Source organism: Ctenopharyngodon idella, chromosome 14 (genome assembly GCF_019924925.1).
Source record: "Ctenopharyngodon idella isolate HZGC_01 chromosome 14, HZGC01, whole genome shotgun sequence".
NCBI classification, from domain to species: Eukaryota; Metazoa; Chordata; class Actinopteri; order Cypriniformes; family Xenocyprididae; genus Ctenopharyngodon; species Ctenopharyngodon idella.
Window position 1 is genome coordinate 6,442,117 of NC_067233.1, and position 12,599 is coordinate 6,454,715.

At 39.5% G+C, this 12,599-nt stretch overlaps 1 protein-coding gene across 11 annotated transcripts in view; it reads left to right on the forward strand.

Moving 5' to 3' along the window:
• Positions 1-12,599, forward strand: part of tenm2a (teneurin transmembrane protein 2a) — a 298,870-nt gene that overhangs the window by 226,435 nt on the left and 59,836 nt on the right. For all 11 annotated transcript variants that reach the window (XM_051918420.1, XM_051918423.1, XM_051918424.1 and 8 more), the window contains one exon: positions 11,132-11,370. In XM_051918420.1, coding sequence (XP_051774380.1) covers positions 11,132-11,370 — 239 coding nt within the window. The remainder of the gene's footprint in view (positions 1-11,131; positions 11,371-12,599) is intronic.

Genomic DNA, 12,599 nt, shown 5'->3' on the forward strand with positions numbered 1-12,599 from the left:
GGAGTGACATGATCTGAATGATAAAATAATGGCAGAATTTTCATTTTTGGGTGAACTGTCCCTTTAAAATACTATGGAATATGATTAGAGCCCGAAAAAATATATAATAACATTTTTAATATATTTAGACACTTTTTTATTATTATATTTAATTGAAATAAAAGAATAAACAATTAAAAAAAAAAATCCAAGATTAAAGGTATTTTGTCTGGAGAATAAACTCAAGAAAAAGTCAAAATGTAATATTGTTTAATGTCACGATATTCCTAGAATAGACATTAAATATCAAAATTTGCATTCATATATTACTATTAAAGTCGTTCAATTTTGAGTTTAAACTTATATACTTTCGATATTACAAATTATAGTAGTGTCATGTTTGTATTTTGTCCTCATAGATTTTTTTATTATTATTATTTTTTATTATTTTACTTATCCCTATTCCAGTTCTGTAAAATAATACTGCATAAAACTCCCAATTTAATTTTGTAGTACAGTAGATACACTAGCAAAAGCCTGTTTAATTCTGATGCCCCATTCAGTCAGCAATTTTATCTCTGATGGTCTCCAGTTCAGTTTTGCCCCAAAATTGCTTACTTTCATTAAAAATAAATTACTTTCCAGTTGCTTGTTTTCTCCAAATAACTGTCAGGGTAAATGATTGGTGAAAAAAAAATTGTCAAATTAAACTAAATTAAGATGTTTTTGGTGCAAGAAACCTTGACTATTGTTATAAGTTGACTTCAGGGGGGAAATAATGACCCCTTTAAGAATATAAAAGGTAATTTAAAATAAAATAAAATGCAATAAAAAAAATAAATAAATAAAAAAACTAGCTGTCATATTGTGCTTAAAATGGGATCCAGCACATAACGTAGCCGAATAGATCAGAGATGTGTCAAATAGCACAAAATGCCACATGAACAGATAGACGCTCAGTTCCTCAGTGCGCAGAGATGGAGGCTTGGAGAGTCTGTGTCTGCAGAGGCTCATCTCCCCTCGCCTCTGGGTCACACAGCACTAAGCCGACACACCAAAGTTAATAGGCCTATTTTTATTTCTGTATCAACAGTAACAGAAAGAGCATTTTCACACACTGCCTGCCTCCCCCTCTACAGGAGAAAAACACTGACTAAATCCACCTCTGCAGTTTTATAAACCAAAGAGAGAAAGTTTGGAGGAAAATCTCCAGCCTTGTGATGCAACAGCAGCCTCCTGTAGTGCCATGCTCGTGAGAGTTTCAGGTCGTCTCTTTTGGTCTGCATTATTTTAGTTACTTTCTTTTTTCACTGTGTGGTGCACAGTGCAATGTACAGTCAGTTCAGAGCTGGGAATGACATGAGCTCCCAGAATGAATGGTTCATTTTCCCTTCAGTACATTATTTCTGTGTTTCCTTGTCACCCTTTTCCCCCCACTTTTTTGTCCTTTTTTCTGTCTCTTTTTCCTCACAATGGTGTGGCTATAGGTAGGTGGGCATCATCTCCCCATCCATTAGAAAATAAATAAAGTTTTAGTTTTGGTTGGCTCTAATGTTTTCTAAATTGATTATTTAAAGGGCATTTTCATTCAAATAAATGTAGACAATCTGTGTGGTTGTTTTAAAAGCTGCCAATGTTGAACTTTAGAATTTTTAATTAATTTTTTATTTCTTTAATTTATTATTGAATTTTCTATTTTTTGAACTTCATACAAGTAAAAAAAAAAAAAAAAAAAGAAATTTAAAGGGTTAGTTCACCCAATAATGAAAATTCTGTCATTAATAACTCATCCTCATGTCGATCCACACCCGTAAGACCTTCGTTCATCTTCGGAACACAAATTAAGATATTTTTGATTAAATCCAAGTTTGTTTGTTTTTTTTTATCCCCCATAGAAAGTTAATTACCATCATTCAAGGTGCAGAAAGGTACTAAAGACATTGTTAAAATAGTCAACATGACTACAGTGGTTCAACCTTAATGTTATGAAGTGATAAGAATACTTTTGTGTGCAAAAACAAGACAAAAATAACGACTTTATTCAACAATTTCGTCTCTACCCTGTCAGACTCGTACGCAGAACGTGCTTACGACCGAACGCCAGCTCAGTATTGGCCAGCTCCTGCGTCATCTTCACATGCATGCGTCATGCTGCTCACGTGAATAGGCGTCGGCCAATACTGAGTCGGCGTTCTGATGTGGAACCTGGAAGAGCTGCAACGAAAATAGCAAAGGAGAATGACAGGGGAAAGACGAATTTGTTGAATAAAGTCGTTATTTTTGTTTTGTTTTTGCGAACAAAGTATTCTCGTCACTTCATAACATTAAGGTTGAACCACTGTAGTCACGTTGACTATTTTAAAAATATTTTTACTACTTTTCTGGACCTTGAATGTGGTCCTTTCTATTGAGGATAAAAAAAAAAACCTCTTGGATTACATCAAAAATATCTTCATTTGTGTTCGATGAACGAAGGTCTTATGGGTTTGGAACAACATGAGGGTGAGTAATTAATTACAGAAATTTCATTATTGGGTGAACTAACCCTTTAAGAATATATATGGCAAAACATTTTCTTATTATAACATTACATCCAAAAGCCCACCCTACCTAACAACTCCACTGCTCATAACTAAATAAGACTATGATGAGAATTACTGAAAAAGTACTTGTAACATGCAACATAAGACACCTATACATTTCGACCAATAAACAACATTAATCTCTCACATCAGTTTATGACTTGATGCTAATGAAGATGAGACACTGAATCTCTCTGTGTGACCATCCTGATGGTCTTGTGTCGGAAAGAGTGAGTTTAAAAGCAAATAATTTTTTCTTTCTTCTTGAAATTGGAGGTCATGCTTGTTTCTGTTTATGTGGATGACTTTTAAAGGGGTTTAGATTGATTACCCTGAATATTCCACCTACAGATTAACACCTTGAGCCATTTAGAGAGGAACACAGCTCTGTGTGTGTGTTCTCTATGTAAATTATGTTATTTTATAGGTCAGACTTTTCCTTCTAAAGTAGAAAACCAACCCTTTCTCTGAGAGGTGCCTGCACAGCTGCCAGTACCGGAAGATTGATTGCCAAAATATGCAGTTGTCAAGACAGGTAGAGGAAGGGAGAGAGACAAGCTGGTGGGGAAAGGGGGAGGATCCGAGAGATTGCTTCGGCTGAGGGAGAGATCGGAAAACAAGAAGGAGGGTGGAATCGGTTTTCGGCAGTATAAATGACTGAAGATGGCCCGGTCCTGTGAAGGCTTATTTCCAATCATAGAGTGAAGCCTCTTCACCAGCTGATGCCTGCTTCAATTTTACTCTCATCTCAGGACGCACAAGCTGCTCTCTTCTCCTTCCATACAGGCTCGTGCACACTCAAATTAGATTCCCGAGCAGGTCGAACTATCACAATTGAGCCAAAGATGAGGAGTGCTTTCAAATGCACAGCATAGCGGATGTTATGGAGGTGTGTGTTGTCGTTACGGCCTGGCTGGTGTTTGTTTTCGAGTGTGTTTGTAGCAGGGTCCTGTGTCAACTTCTTAAAGTGCAGCTTGGGTCCGTGAGCCATGAGAGAATTTGATTTGTCTGTTTGTGCAGATATCAGAGATTCAATTTGAGTTGTGTGATATGCTGTGCACACATTCACAGGTCCATGAACTCTTTGAACCAGATGTCTTTGCGGTTATTTCTACATTTGATGCTGTAGCATCCATTCTGCTTCATTTCACCTCCATTAGTTGTGGGCAGTGTAATTTTTGACCTCAGCAGAAGATTGTTGTGAATGTTTAATTATAGCACTTGCAGTCTCCCTTATGCTTTTTATTCCTTCGCACTTTTCAGCACAAACCACTTAATATATTCATACTTTTGTTGTATTTCGGATAATTTCACATTCATACCAGGTGTGATGCTGTAAGGGTACCAAGTTAAGGCATTGTGGTTGGTGTGCTCTGTAGCGTAATTTGATTTTCGTGAAGTTTATGAAAATCACACATTGACTTAAAATGTGTCGTATTTCACATACTTTTGACAGCTAAGGGGAGTGGCTAAATTTGCTAAAGCTAGTAGCAACACATAAGGCGCGTTTAAAGAACAATTTTCTTCCGTAAAACTGTAAAATATTTGTAAAATTGCAAATAAAAAATAAATACAGTGTAGTAAAAAAACATGACGTTTTCCATTTGAGACAAGACTGTTCTTATAAAATTCATACAATAGATGGCAGAGTACACATCATTCGGGATGCAGAATGCTTACCATTCCAAATCTCACCAACAGTAAAGGTGTGCTCACAATTTGTCTAAATTGTTTAAATTTTCTTTTCCCGTCACACAGAATCTTCAATCACGTGGAATGCTATTGAAATCACTGGATTTTGTCTGTGAAAATTCACTGAACAGCAATAAATGTGACCGCACCTTAATGATGCCATTGTATTATTTGCATACTGAATTGTGATTGGTCTTAATTGCACATTGTGTGGCAAGTACTGCTATTTCCTTCGTGCAAATGTAGTTTGCATAATTTCCTTTTTTTTTTTTTTTTTTTTTTTCAGAAAAAGAGGGAAGGAGAATTGTTGCACAATTTTAGGTCATAAATGCAGCTTTTAAGGGAGAATAAAAGCAGGAAAATTGTCCTAAAAGAAAATTGTTTGAATTCCTGAGCTCAGGCTGAGAAGTGAACAATTCAAAACTCTGCTTCTCTCTGCCTCTTTTCTTTCATTCCCTCTATTCTTCCACCCCCCTCTTTCTCTCTCAGACTTCATCAGTGGTTGCCAAGGTATCTGTGTGGGGCAGATTTAAATTCTCAGCTGCGCTCAGAGGCCAATTTGTTATCCTAACGGGAGCCAATCAGAATACAGGTGCCCGCAGCTCGCTGAAGATTTATGGGCCCTCACTCTGCTCGTGCCGCACGCAGATCAAATTCTGGATATGGCACAGCAATCCCAGCAAACATAATTAGAAAAGTTTTTGGAGACCTTTGTTTTGGTGTTTAGAGTACCCATCACCCATAGTTGGATTACAGGTGAAGAGGAGAATGGGGAGAGAAGCAAAGTTTAAAAACAGCTGAACTAAGTGAAGTTTAGGTCAGGGAGAAACTTGTCTCAGTGAACTGTATGTCTGTTCTCGTGCTGGGTGTTTTGGTATGTGGGTGTTCCAAAAAAGAAAAAGCAGTTAAATAAGTATTTTACTCCTATTACAGCATGCACAGAGAGGTATTTCGTGGCCGGTCACTTACATGTCTTGATAGGCGCTGATGTTGGTTATTTAAAGTGGAGAAGTGATGTATATAATGAGGGTGTCAATCAGAGGTGTGTGGGCAGCGAGTGTGAGATCAGACAGTTAAATAAGGGATAGATCTGGAAATGGAAAGTTAAAAATGAATAAATAAACACTGGTGTTTGACACTAACTACATGTTTGGTGATGAGGGATCTTCTGGGGCCGTCAAAATTAATGAGTGGCAGGGGCCATTTTCAGCAATGCATATTTAACAGGGCTAAATGACACACACACATAGAGAGAGAGAGAGAACACACACCTGTCTAACTGACACATGGTCATTAATCACCTCGTGCACACAACACACACCACGACCTCAACAATGACTTCATCAGTGCCTGCAGAGAACTTGCAGAAAAAAACTCAGCTTATCTCCTTTCTTTGTCTCATTTTGACCTCTTCTCTTCTCTTCTCTTCTCTTCTCTTCTCTTCTCTTCTTCATTTTGCTTCATGTTTTATCATGTTTTCTTGTTTTGTCTGATCTTGTTCCATCTCATCAAGTCTGTTGGTCTATCCGCGTCTCATCTTATCTTGTCTCATTTTATCTTCTCTTCTTTCCTCTGCCTAGCTCTCCTCATCTCTCATCAGGTCTTCTTGTCTCACCACATCTGTTCTCCTCTCCTGTTTTTCTCGCCATCTTATCTTTTTTGTTCCTTGGTTTTATCTTCCTTTTTCTTGTCCTTTCTCCCATATCCTCATCTCATCTCATGTTTTCGGTTCATGTCTTCTTCGCTCGCCTCCTCACTTCATCATCTATCTCATCTCTTCATTTTTTCTCCTATCCTCATCTCGTTTTACATCATCTCCTCTCAGCTCTTCTCTATTGTCTCCTCATCTGTTCTCCTTTAGTTCTTTTGGTCCATTTCCTCTTCCTATGTCTGTTTCTCGTCTCCTCTCCTTTCTGCGGTTCTTCTCTTCTTGGCTCGTCTCCTCACCTTCATTTTATCTCCTCTTCTCTAGTCTTATCTCTGCTGGCCTTAGCCCCTCTCCTCTTAGCTCTTCTCCTCTTATCTCAACACCTCTTCTCATCTTGACTCCTCTCTTGTCTTCATCTCCTTTTCTCTTTGCTCTCCTCGTGTCATCTCATATCATCAGGTCTCCTTGTCTCATTTTGTCTCCTCTCTTTTCTCCTCATTTTATCTGCTTGTCTTTCTTTTCTCTAATCCTATCTCCAATGTCCTCATCTCTTCTCCTTTCTTTATTTCATGTCCTATTTTGTCATCTCATCATCATTATCCTTTCCCCATTTACTCTCATCTTGTTTCACCTTGCCTACTTTCAGCTCTCCTCCTCTTGTCATCTCACCTCCTCTTCTCGTCTTGACTCTTCTTCTTTCTCAGTTTCATTCCCTGTTGTCTCAGTTCGTCTCTTCATCTCTCCTTCTCTCATTGTTCTCGGTCTTTCTCTTCTCCTCTCACTTCCTGTCTCCCTGTAAATAAGTCATGTTCCTCCCTCAGATGATTATGTCCCTGGTTTCTTAGTCCCTGTGGACTTTGAAAAGTGCAAAACTGCCATTGTCTCCAGACTGTCCTCTGCACGACCTCACCCTGTCAGCACTCCTTTTTTGGGCTCAATCTGGCCTCTCTTTATTTTCTGTCCACCCCCTGGTCTGGCCTCATCTCTCTCTCTCTCTCTCTCTCTCTTTCACACGTCTCCCATCATCTCAGTTGGTTTCAACTCTTCCCCCAGCTTCCCTCCCAAACAATGCTCGACATAAATCACTGTCAATTAAGCACACCGTGTAAATCAAGCATTTTAATTTCATTCCGCAATTAAGCCACTCCATCCGCATTCGGCTTCCCCTCACTGTCCCGAGATGAAATGAGCTTTCAATAGAGATTCAGCCAATAGCTATGAGTTACACTTCAACTTGAGCGCACGCGCTTCCAAAATGACCTTAATTAATTTCCCTCCGTCACCCCTGTCAGCTGGCAAATTAGTGGCTGCAACCTTCTGCGTGGGTAAAAATGATTTGGCATTTAAGTGACTGACTTGACCTTGCGAGTCGCCCAACTTCAGACGGTGGAGGAACGACACGGAGGCGGGCCGCAGGAAGCGGAGCTATATTTTTAGACGTGCACTTCTGCTGACTTCTTGTCACTCTGCTGCTCATTGCAGGCCTGATTACTGCCTACCTGTAACCTGCTAGCTTCCCTTTACAGTTTGTGCACAGTCACACCTGACAGGAAGAACGGAAGGGAGACGACGCAGGTTCAGATAAAGGAATGGAGGTGGAGGTGCCACCTGTGGCATTCACACCATCAATTGGAGAAGCGAGAAGGGCGGAAAGAACGTCACAGAGAGCTGGTGCAAATACGAAGAAATGCGAGATTCCACTTTTTTCCACAGTTGACTGAGCCTCCCGGTTCATGCACACAATTATTAAAGTTCTGCATGTGTTTGTGCACTTCTGTGTGTATGTGTTACGCATGCATGTGTGTGAGTCAGTGAGGCCTAAGGCAGTGTAGATGTCACCCTCAGCTGGGGAAAAACAGCTTTGTTATGTAAAGCCACCGTGTGGAATCCTCCATGTGGCCTATATTCATTATACGGCTGCATTATTATCATTTATTACCATTCATTACGTTTATCAACCTGCTCTCACTCTCTCCGTCTCTCCCTTAGTGACTTGTGTGAAGGACAGACCTCTATCTTTTTCTTTTGTATTTCTTCTGAGGTTTATTTTCCCTATAGGAACGTGGAGAGATGAGCGAATACAAACTTGGTGGGTATGGCGTCATGACTTGGAAAGGTTTTATTATTATTGTTGTTGTTTGTTTGTTTGTTTTTAAGGAAACAGACATAAGATATTACAGTAACGTGGGACAAATTAATTGTGAGAACTAAAAAGATGTCCTCACTGTGAGTGCAGATATACAGTCTACCAGCACTAGTCTGGGAGTTTTCAATGTTTCACTCTATTGTTTCTGTGTTTCTGTGTTGTGCATTTCAGAGAGATTTTAAGGTCTTTAGCCTCCTTGTTAGAGCGCCCGACTCTCATGCGGATGGACCCGAGTTCGAGTCCCGCTTAGAGCAGGCGGTTCAAACAGGAGGGGTTACATTGGTGCCGTGACCCTGATGGGAGTGAGGTTTGGGGGGGGTGAGTGTAACAGACGTAGGCTAGTAAGAGCTGTGTGTGTAAACCTCACTCCCCTGAACTCAAGAGGTGCTCTAGCAACTGATGTTAGTGATTGCGGTTTTTGGCCTCCTTGTTAAAGCCCCCAACTTCCAAGCGGATTGACCCGAGTTCGAGTCTCGCTTAGAGCAGGTGATTCGAACAAGAGGGGTTACACAATCATTTATGTTGTTTGTTTGTTTTTTTGTTATTTTTTTTCTTTTGGGAATGAAACAAGTGACCATCTTTATGAGTGAGTCACTGAATCATTTATTCAAAACACTGATTTGTTTAGGAATAAAAAAGTGACTGTTATTAAGTTATTGTATTATACATTCAACCAATTTGTTTAAAGCACTGATTAATTCAGGAACAAAACAAGTGACTTAATGAAATGGACATACCATACTAGCATACTACTCTTACCATTCATCAATTTAGAGCTTACATTTTAGAGACAATATTGTCAGTTTTGTCTTTTTGTTTTGCTCCACAAACTGGACATATTGTGTCTAAAATGTAAGTTTAAACAGAAAGAAGTCAATATTAATTTCTTGTTTATCAAACTGTTGAATTTTTTAGTTTGCTTTTTTAATAATTCAAAATATAAAATGTCCAATACTGATTGTAAAACTGACAGTTTAGTAATATCTGTTCATTTTCTCTTGTGTATATGTACAGTATAAGAGAGCAGAAGTAGTTGCACTATAGGTTAAAGCTTAAAAATCCCTCGGTGATGGGTTGGTTAGCCTCTGACTCCAGTAGCCCCATCAGGCCTGATACTATGGGGGTTCAGTCTGTCCATTCATGGATGAGTGTGGGATGATAGAGGGATGTATGGGGATAGGCCGATAAGAGATGGGGGTAATGGAAGGGCTGGAGCACGACGGAACAAAAATCAGCTCTGGAAATGGAATCCACCGCTGGAACGTGTCCAGAGATATTGGAAGGCATCTTGTGGAAAGAGGCTATTAAAGATCACAGGAGTGAGCAGCCTGTGGCCGTTACCCTCGTAGGTTAGAGGTATGAAGGACGGATGTGTCTGGGGGTAGTGTGTGGGGGCTGGTCCAAAGACAAACCTTTTAGGCTGATACCTGACCACTCTAAAGCTCTCAGCCTCTCGATTCGGTCTTAATTGAGAACGGGACGTGGTAAAACACGACAAACCCCATGACCTCACACTAATCACAATGGCAACATGACTGCAGCTTATCCATTTTACACTACATCTCTTTTAAAACCGCATCCATGCTGCTGGCACGACCAGGCTTTGTGTGAGACAAAAGTCCTCATTTGTAGGGCAGGAAACACCAGCATGGGGCTCAGAGCAGTAATTAACTGCTAAATTATTTAAGTACAATGCTAAATTGTACAAGTTTCATCAATAATCTATTGTAGCATTAAGGCTATGTTAGTACGTATCACCGCTAATGAGAGCAGCACTGAAGGGAGACTGGAAGAACACCAGTGTGACACCAGAGAGACCGTTCTGACAGTTACTTTCCGGGTGACATAATTTCTTAAAGGTGAAGAGTCTTTTTTTTTTTTTTTTCAGTGTTTTTTTCTTTTTTCCCACACAGAGCTATTGTATGGCTTCAGTAGACTTGTAATATAGTGGACAAGTCACTTTTTTAAGATGATTTTTGACTTTTTGAGCTTGAGCCTGTGGTCACTGTATGCTTTCATTTTAAGAACAGTGTACACTTTATTTACTTTTTATGTTTTACAGACTTAGAAAAACTTTTTTTTTTTTTTTTAACCACAAGTACAATAAAATTGACTGTAGCCAAATATTTTCCAAAACGTATAAACATTTATTGATCATGTATCACTATATTTTTTTTAATATGGATATGTAAAAGTACAAAAAAAAAAAAAAAACTTGTCAACTTTTAGGGGAGAATTAACTGTTAGTCCAAACAATGGGAGGCAGGTGGAGCAGGAGTGTTTTGGAAACAATTCTGTTTCAATTCTGTTCACAGAAAGTACACTTTTAAAGCTAGTCAGGGGTAAAAGTAATGTGTGATGCATTTGTTAGATCTTTCAAATTGCGCACCGTAGTGAAAAGCATTCAGTGGAATCCTGCCAGACTGTTGTTACATGACTCTGTGGTCTATGAACCACATTTTAGCTTAACGCTGATTATCAGTGCGTACGTTCTGTCTCTCTGTAGTCTTAGTGCCGAGGCTGGATATTAACAAATCACGTCCTGTTTGTCTGCGCCAAGAGTCCATTTATGATGCTGTAATGATTAATCTCTCTGTGAAGTACACAGCAATATCTTCCTGTCTATATTTTTCTTTTCATCAGCTCGACGGAAATAACCCTGCACCAGAGAACCGAGCCGCTGCGTACGATCTCAGTGAATTGTGTCTCTGTACAGTATGTTTTTGTTGTACCTGAAAGAAGTGGAGGCTCTTGAATTATTGAGTGACTTTGTTGTGTAAGTGGCCCTTGGTGGGCCAGGACAGGCCTGCGGTGCCGTGTGTTCATGTGCCATATGTCCACTGCTCCACACTGAGGCGCTGCATACACTGTCCTTCACCTCCAACAAGCGCCTGCGACACTCAGCGGTCAACACAACACACACACACACACACACACACACACACACACACACACACACATATACCTTAAAGCTTAGAATGAAATGCAGGCTGCCGCTGAGGAGGTTTGATACCAGGGATGGATGTGACCTTCCATGTGTGCTTGAAATACTAAAAGCGCTATTTATCTTTCTCTTTTCTGCAGGCATTTCCTGTTTAAGACCTCTTCGGGGACCACGCCTCTCTTTAGCAGCTCATCACCGGGTTACCCTTTGACCTCCGGCACAGTATATTCGCCCCCACCGCGGCTCCTACCCAGAAACACCTTCTCCAGAAGCGCCTTCAAGCTGAAGAAACCATCCAAGTACTGCAGCTGGAAATGTGCCGCCCTGTCCGCGATCACTGCTGCCGCCCTGCTGGCCATTCTGCTGTCCTACTTCATCGGTAAAATATCTCATTCTCTCTTTTTTGGCTGTAGCTTTTCAATGTTTTTTATTGACTGTGACGTGCCATTTCACATCAGACACTATAACGCAGGATACTATTGCATCATCACTTTTAAAAAATCATTTGAGAGACTCATTTAGGCATTATAATGAACACTTATATCTGTACAAAGAGTTATTCGGCAATAGCAATAAGCAGATCATTTAATTCCAAATAGAGATTAAGTAGGCTATTCATCATTTGATTGTGTGTGTGTGTGTGTGTGTGTGTGTGTGTGTGTGTGTGTGTGTGTGTGTGTGTGTGTGTACTGTGTGTGTGTGTGTGTGTGTGTGTGTGTGTGTGTGTGTGTGTGCATATTTTATCCAGATGCTCATTATTGAATGTGCCTGAGGAGAAATGGAGAAATGTTACCTAACTCATACCGGGTGATCTGTGACTAGAACTCACCAGTTACATTGTTAAGATCTGAATTATTAAAAGCAACGTTTTTCCTTGTGCTTTATTCATCTAATCTGCCCAGCTGGCTTTATCCAGTGTATATCTTAAAAGGACTCTGATTTGTACAGAAACTATTTCTGCCACAGTGTGAAAAAAATTAAAAAAGTAATTGTGGAGATAAATAAAATTACAAGCAAGACACAGAGTCACACTAGCTATGTTTACATGCACCCAAATAGTCTATTTGTAATCGGATTGATGGCTCGATTCAGATTGAAAAGTCTTCATGTAATCACCTCAGTAAATCCGAATGAGCTCGATCCAAGTAAAATTTCGATCAGATTGAAAGGGGCGGTCCTTTTAGGTATGTCATCAAGGCAAAAACGACAGTTATACTCATGATAGCGCCGGTGACATTATAGCTTTCTCCATTTCTGAATGCAGTGACTGGGGCACTGCGCATGCACTGAAGTTTTGTTCAGAATACTTAAATGCATGTAAATGAAAATGTGCATTTGGAATGCAAAGTTTATAAGTTCCTTTAAACAGAACTTTCAGAATCTAAAATCGAATTGGATTTATTCGGATTGATGAAAATAATGCATACAAACATGCCTGCTATGAGATATAAAGTCGCAAGTGTGAGATAAATAGAGAATAAAGTCACAATTTTGAAATAAAATGGTTACCACCAGAAATAAATGGGCAATTAGAAGAGATAGCTTTTAATTTATTTTTTATTCATTGTTGGAAACAAGATTAGATGAAACAAGATTAGATGTCCGTTT